The 7714-nt window shown below is 42.0% G+C and overlaps 1 protein-coding gene across 3 annotated transcripts in view; it reads left to right on the top strand.

Moving 5' to 3' along the window:
• Positions 1-7714, top strand: part of LOC100958621 (gamma-aminobutyric acid receptor subunit rho-1) — a 70652-nt gene that overhangs the window by 49600 nt on the left and 13338 nt on the right. For all 3 annotated transcript variants that reach the window (XM_003797516.3, XM_012809950.2, XM_003797515.3), the window contains one exon: positions 5624-5706. In XM_003797516.3, coding sequence (XP_003797564.1) covers positions 5624-5706 — 83 coding nt within the window. The remainder of the gene's footprint in view (positions 1-5623; positions 5707-7714) is intronic.

Here is a 7714-nt window from a genome sequence, read left to right as displayed (position 1 = left end):
GATTTTATGATATGGGCTAATCTTACTGGTGTTAGATGATATCTCAAAGTAGTTTTGATTTGCATTTCTCTGATGATTAGGGATGATGAGCATTTTTTCATAAATCTGTAGGCCATGCGTCTATCTTCTTTAGAGAAGTTTTTCTTTAAGTCTCTTGCCCACCCCGAGATGGGATAACTTGTTTTCTTCTTGCTAATACATTTGAGTTCTCTGTGGATTCTGGTTATTAGACTTTTGTCAGAAGCATAACCAGCAAATATCTTTTCCCATCTAAGGGCTGTCTGCTTGCTTTTTTTACTGTGTTCTTGGCTGTGCAGAAACTTTTTAATTTGAGGAGGTCCCAGTAGAATATTATTGATGTTGCTTCAACAACCCAGGGGGTCCTCCTCATAAAATATTTGCCCAGGCCAATTTCTTCAAGAGTTTTCCCTACACTTTCTTCTAGTGTTTTTGTAGTTTCATGCCTTAAATTTAAGTCTTTAATCCAATGAGAGTCTATCTTAGTTAGTGGTGACAGGTGCAGGTCCAGTTTCAGTTTTCTGCAGGTCGCTAGCCAGTTCATCCAGCACCATTTGTTAAATAGGGAATTTTTTCCCCGCTCAATGTTTTTAATTGGCTTGTCAAAGATCAGGTAACGGTAAATAGCTGGGTTCATCTCTTGGCTCTCTATTCTGTTCCATACATCTACCTCTCTGTTTTTGTGCCAGTACTGTGCTGTTTTGATCACAATGGATTTATAGTATAGTCTGATATCTGGTAGCATGATTCCTCCTGCTTTGTTTTTGTTTTTGTTTCTGAGTAATGTCTTGGATATTTGAGGTTTTTTCTTATTCCATATAAAATGAAGTATTATTTTTTCGAGATCTTTAAAGTATGACAATGGAACTTTAATAAGGATTGCGTTAAAATTATATATTGCTTTAGGTAGTATAGACATTTTAACAATGTTAATTTTTCCCAGCCATGAGCAAGGTATGTTTTTCCATTTGTTAACATTTTCAGCTATTTCTTTTCTTAGAGTTTCATAGTTCTCTTTATAGAGATCTTTCGTGTCCTTTGTTAGGTAAACTCCCAAGTATTTCATCTTCTTTGGCACTACTGTGAATGGAATAGAGTTCTTGCCTGTTTTTCAGCTTGACTATTGTTGGTATATAGAAAGGCTACTGACTTATGAGTGTTGATTTTGTAACCTGAGACACTGCTGTATTCCTTGATCACTTCTAAGAGTTTTGTAGAAGAGTCCCTGGTGTTTTCCAGGTATACAATCATGTCATCTGTGAAGAGTGAGAGTTTGATCTCTTCAGATCCTATGTGAATACCCTTGATTGCCTTTTCTCCCCTAATTTCTATGGATAAGACTTCCATTATGATGTTAAAGAGCAATGGGGACAATGGGCAACCTTGCCTGGTTCCTGATCTGAGTAAGAATGATTTCAATTTGATTCCATTCAATACCATATTGGCTGTGGGTTTGCTGTAGATGGCCTCTATCAATTTGAGAAAAGTCCCTTCTATGCCAATTCTCTTATGTGTTCTGATCATGAATTGATGCTGGATATTGTCAAAAGCTTTTTCTGCATCAGTTGAGAGGATCATATGGTGTTTGTTTTTTAATTTGTTTATGTGGTGTATTATGCGTATAGATTTATGTATGTTGAACCAGCCTTGAGATCCTGGAATAAAACCCACTTGGTCATGGTGTATAATTTGTTTGATGTGTTGCTGGATTCTGTTTGTTAGGATCTTGTTGAATATTTTTGCATCAATATTCATTAGAGATATTGGTCTATAATTTTCTTTTCTTGTTGGGTCTTTTCCTGGTTTGGGGATCAAGGTGATGTTAGCTTCATAGAATGTGTTGGGTAGTATTCCATCTTTTTCTATATTTTGCAAAAGGTTAAGTAGTATAGGTGTTAGCTCTTCTTTAAAAGTTTGGTAGAAATCTGACTTGAAGCCATCTGGTCCCAGGCTTTTCTTTTTACGGAGATTTTGTATAGTTGATGCTATTTCAGAGCTTGATATGGGCCTGTTCATCATTCTCACTTGGTTCTGACTAAGTCTTGGAAGGTGGTGTGCTTCCAAGTATTGGTCGAGTTCCTTCAGATTTTCATATTTCTGAGAATAAATTTTCTTGTAGTATTCATGGAGGATTTCTTGGATTTCTGAGGGGGGCTCTGTCTTGTTTTCAGCTGGTCTCTGTCTAATCCTAGTGAATCAATAACTCTGGGTTAAAGTCTCAGCTGTGGAGAAATACCAGCAACTAAGTCACCCTGCCCTCCATGGGCAACAACTGGAAAAGGAAAATCAAACCTCCTCATAACCACACACCCAGGGTACCATTTTGGATAGTCCACAGGTGATTGGCCCAGGTTAAGAGTTCCAAATCAATTGTCCCAGTCAGCACCCAGTCTCAAGTGGGAGAGGTCAAAAGGTCCTCAGCAAATAGAAAACAGAGGTCTGCTGGTAGTTTGAGTGTGGCTCACTCTAGTGCTCTGTAGAGTCAGAAGGACCCACCCAGCAAATGAATTAGTCTAGGAAGGTTGATGCCTTTTTTTCCCACCTTACATGTCTATCACACGCAGTCACTGGTAACCCCACAGGGCTGTGACCCAGTTCCCTCCAATGAGCAGATGCTCTAAGGATTTGCACCTGCCTGAGTCATAGGGAGATCTTTGTCTTCTTGGCCAGACTGCCGCACTCTGCCACCAGCCAGCAGGGGGAGCTGAAGCCTGACAACCTCAGGTACTTAATGGAAGCTGGGCAGTTCACTCAGTTCCAGCCCCAACCCAAAATGATGTTGCTGCCACTTATATTCTGGCAGAATTAGAGTTTCTATCCAGGCTATTTTCCCCTGTGGGCCAGGCTCTGTTTGAGTTCACAGAAACTATGGCTCAGCCCCACCATGTGTTGTTGCCATTCACCAATTCTCACGGAGCTGGCATCTCTGTCTTGGCTGCACTCTGTGTTGGGACAGGCACCATTAAAGCTCACATTCAGCTCTCAGTTCCTGCCTCTCCCTGGGCTGGTACTGGTACACAGCTTTCAGTGTCTGTTTCTCCCTGGGCTGGTGCTGTTGCCCTGCCTGCTTTTGTCTCAGGCATGCTCCCTGGGGGCTGGGTGCTTCTTAGGCTCACTAAAGCAGCATTTCTGACTCAGCCTCACCCTGGGAGTATGCTGTCTCTGCATGCACATATTCTAGTCTCCATTTGCACCACACCCTGCCCAGGCAGGCACCGCCTCAGGCATACCCTTTACTCATGGGGCCTGTGTTTCTGTCCCATATCTGTTTCACCAGTGGCTGCTACTGGGTTAGAGGCCTGGCTTTCTCTGGTTGCCAAGAGAGAGGTGGGGAGTGTGTCTCCAAAATATCCCCAAGGATGTGAGCCCTATTCTTCTCACTGCTGCTGCTGGTGCTCTGTGCCATGGGAAACTGCTTCTCCCTCTTTGTCTCAGTCCACTGTCTTCTTTTCACATCCTTGGCACAGAATCAGCACAGACCTTCAACAGCCCATGCATTGTCCACCTATTGAGAAAATGCCTAAGGATCTGGACTCCATGGGAGACAGGCTTCCAGACCATGGGGTGAGAGTAGAAGGGAGTGCTGGGAGTTCAGAATTATAGGTAGAGAATATATGCAGTTTTATGCTTGGCAGGAGAGTGCTATGGCACACTAATAGGTCCTCTCTGGCAAAGGAGTTCTGGTTTTTAGAGGGTTTCTCCATGGGATAAAATAGGAGGAGGTCTGAATTCTGTTCACTTGTTTGTATAGTGTATACTGCGAGCTGTTCTCATGGGGGAGGGGACTCCCATTCACTTGGCGATGGATTTTAAACCTATTGTTTGTTTCCTTGGGGTCATAGCTCACCTTAGCAGGGTTGATGTGCATTCTTCAACCTTCTCTTTTGACTCAGCTCCAAACCATCAACTTACTTGCTAAACTTCTGTCCTTTAACTCCCTTTTGGACTGGAGCCTCTGTGGAAAGCTGGCTCCAGTTGGCCATCTTGCCTCCGCCCCCCTAATTTTTCCATTTTTAGTGGAGATGGAGTCTCACTCTTGTTCAGACTGGTCCTAAACTCCTGAGCTCAAGAGATCCTCCCACCTCTACTTCCCAGAGCCCTGGAATTCACAGGGTTGAGCCACAGTGCCAGCTGAAGAGAGTTTTGATTATTACATGAGAATAAGAGAAGAGCTACAGCACCTGCCAAATTTCTGTCCAGAGCAACAGAAGATCCCCTTTGATGAATTGATTCAGAGACTTGAGAAACAAAAAGAAACATGGGTTTGATTACATCACAAATGCTCTTCAATACACAGCTCATGAGTGGAAAAGTATCTTGTCAGGCTAGAAAGACCTAGTCTAATGATGTCTGTGATTCTGAAAACTAACACAAAAAAGAGATATTCAGTTTTCTTGTTCATAGCAAAAGACCTACTGCATTTGACATTTTGTGTCCCTAAGTTAGTTCCAAGTGTCCCCAAACTTAGCTTCCAACTTTCATGCTAATAATGACATTAGGCATAGTTAGGTGACAATGTACCCATGGCAATGGAAGCCCACCAGTAGGCATCCAAGTCAGCTGCCGGCCTGATGCACCCCTATCCTCACCCCTGCTCTCACCCCCAACAAACCCTATTTATCAGGATTTCCAGAGGACAGAGACTATCCAGCTGTTGGAATCCAAGGTGCTTTGAGGAACACATTCTATTCTTGAAGTAGTGGGAAAAAATGAGTCAAATATTTGTATAATTCCATTTCAAGAATGCTCTTTTCCTTGAAATTTCCATTTAAATTAAAAGTGAATTTTCTTTCTGTTGGGGCCTTCAATGATCTACATCATTTCCACAACTTATGCATACCAAAAAGTGTGGCTGAAGAAAAAAAGAGTACATACATTACCAGCCAATGACTGTCAATCATATCCTGCTATGAAATTTCACAGTGATGGAAGACTTTACTTCTATGATTAGTGATCTGTATTTAATTGTTCTTTGATGAGAAGTTTGAAAAAAAAAAAAAAACCATTCAATTCCACCAAGTGCTTTCATGTTAATATAGAAAGATCTTTCAGTGTTTTTCCATTACTGTGATCTTCATGGAATTACTCATTAAAAACACAAAGGCCCACTAGTAGATGCTATTATCAATAGAAAAATGTCAGCACTGATATAATATAAGAATATAACATTAAAAAAGAAGTGTTGGCTTAAAACTGGCCTAGGTATACACAGAATCAACAAAAGAACAGAAGAACCTGAATTTATCTAAGACAGGAGAATAATATATGTTCCTGGGGCTTCTTCTAATAAACCATGTTATGAGAGTTTTTGTGTCACATTGTTGTGTCTGTTGATACCACTGCATCTTTGAAATGCTCAGACTAGAGTTAGCAGAGACAATGTGCTTGCCTCACCCTGACCTGGGGTTAAACAGAATTACCCAAGTACTCCAGTGCAGGTACCACTCATCAGCTACTTATCTAAATACTGACAAGTTGCCTATAAATGTGAGAAGAAGGCATTTATCATATTGGAAGGAAGCAGAAACCTTATCTGTCTGCGTTATCATTTTGCACCTGTCTTTTGCAGGCTCTGACCTCTTGGATTTTGTCTTTTTGTTTCCAGGGTTACAGTGACGGCAATGTGCAACATGGACTTCAGCCGCTTCCCCCTGGACACGCAAACTTGCTCCCTGGAGATTGAAAGCTGTGAGTAGGCTCCACCCAGGCACAAGCAGCTCCTCATCACCCTGACACAGCCCTCTAACTCTCAATGTGTGTTTCTCATGCTGTACCCAATGCGAGTGGAATTATAGAGAAAACGCCAGCACACTGAGTTCGGAATAGGTATGGGGTCCTTTATTGGCCGGCCAACCAACATAGGCTCACTAGAGCATTTTTTATATCCTTCTTTCAGTTGGGGGGGGATTGGAACTCCTAACACAAATCAGTTTCAGAAGCAAAAGGCAAGGTTAGATCTACAGGGCAGGGGGTCAGGAACAAAGAGAACTAAATGGTGTTTTACAAGGGCCTGCATCCTGGGCTAATCTGCCACATCTCCACAGGATGTGTTTATTTAACACTTCCCATTTCTGCAAGGCCTACTTGCCCAAGGACAGGTCTTGAGAAAGTGGGGGTTGTGGGATGAAAGAGTGCAAGATGGGATCAATCTGGCCTTCTCACTCATGCACCACTGCACTTTTAAAGTGATCTATACTGATCAGGAAAAAATTGGGAACTAAAATCTTTGATTCCCATAATTGACCTTCTTAGTGCCCTGGGGCAATGGTTTTAATCTTTGTCCTGTGGAAACTGGAGTTTTCATTTTTTAAAATTTAAAAAACATTTTTGAGACAGAGTCTCACTCTGTTGCCCAGGCTAGAAGTACCATGGCATCATAGCTCACAGCAACCTCAAAGTACTGAGCTCAAGCAAACCTCCTGCCTGTCTCCAGTAGCTGGAGCTACAGGGCGCCAGCCACAATGCCCAGATAGTTTTTTTCTATTTGTAGTAGAGATGAAGTCTCACTCTTGCTCAGGCTGGTCTCTAACTCCTGAGCTCAGGTAATCCACCCATCTCAGCCTCCCAGAGTTGTAGGATTACAGGTGAGAGCCACTGTGCCCTGCGATCCTGGAATTTCTAGAGTTTCCCAGAGCAGCTTCTTGGGAAGGAATAGGGGGCTGAATGAATATGGGTCTCCTTCCAAGCCCTCAGCCCAGAGTGCACGCACACATACCATCCAGAGAACCTGTTTTGGTCTGTTTTATTGCTTTTCTAAATATGTTTTCCACTGAAGAAAGGATTTCCTAGCAAAAGCAAAAGAGTTAGTTGGCAACAACTGCCCTGCTGCTGTGAACATACATGGTGGCAGGACTCTCAGGCCCTCTCAGGTACAGCCTAGGAGTCTGAGGAATACACATGGGGGTCCTGGGGAAGTTGAAGACCAGGCTCTGTGACATCGCAGGCACAGGCATCAAATGAAAAAAATAGACAAATTGGATTTTTTTTTAATTTCTTATAGCATAACTGTGTACATTAATGCAATCATGGGGTACAGTGTGCTGTTTTCGTATACATTTTGAAATACTCTCATCAAACTGGTTAACATAACCTTCACGTCATTTTCCTAGTTATTGAGTTAAGACATTCATACTCTGCTTTTAGAAAGATTCACTTGTACTCTTACAAGATAAACCATAGAGGTGACCCCACCAACCACCCTCCCTCCCCCCTTTCACCCCCTCACCTTGTCTCTCCCACCCCCTTCCCATATTCTAAGGCTATAATTAGGTTATGACATTCCTATAAAAGCTATGAATTAGTTTCAAAATAGGGCTGTGTACATTGGATACTTTTTCTTCCATTATTGAGATACTTTGCTAAGAAGAACATTTTCCAATTCCATCTATATAAACACGAAGGAGGTAAAGTCTCCATCCTTCTTTAGGGCTGCATAGTATTCCATGGTGTACATGTACCACTATTTATTGATCCATAAATAGTTGATGGGCATTTGGGCTTTTGGGTGGGCATTTGGGCTTCTTCCATAACCTAGCAATTATGAATTGGGCTGCAATAAACATTCTGATACAAATATCCTTGTTGTAATTTGATTTTTAGTCTTCTGGATATATACCTAATAAAGGAATTGCAGGATCGAATGGCAGGTCTATTTTTAGTTCTCTCAGTGTTCTCCAGATGTCTTTCCAAAAGGAAT

This window comes from Otolemur garnettii, unplaced genomic scaffold (assembly GCF_000181295.1).
Source record: "Otolemur garnettii isolate 467f Iridium unplaced genomic scaffold, OtoGar3 scaffold00118, whole genome shotgun sequence".
Lineage (NCBI taxonomy): Eukaryota > Metazoa > Chordata > Mammalia > Primates > Galagidae > Otolemur > Otolemur garnettii.
This window is presented reverse-complemented; position numbering and strand designations above follow the sequence as displayed.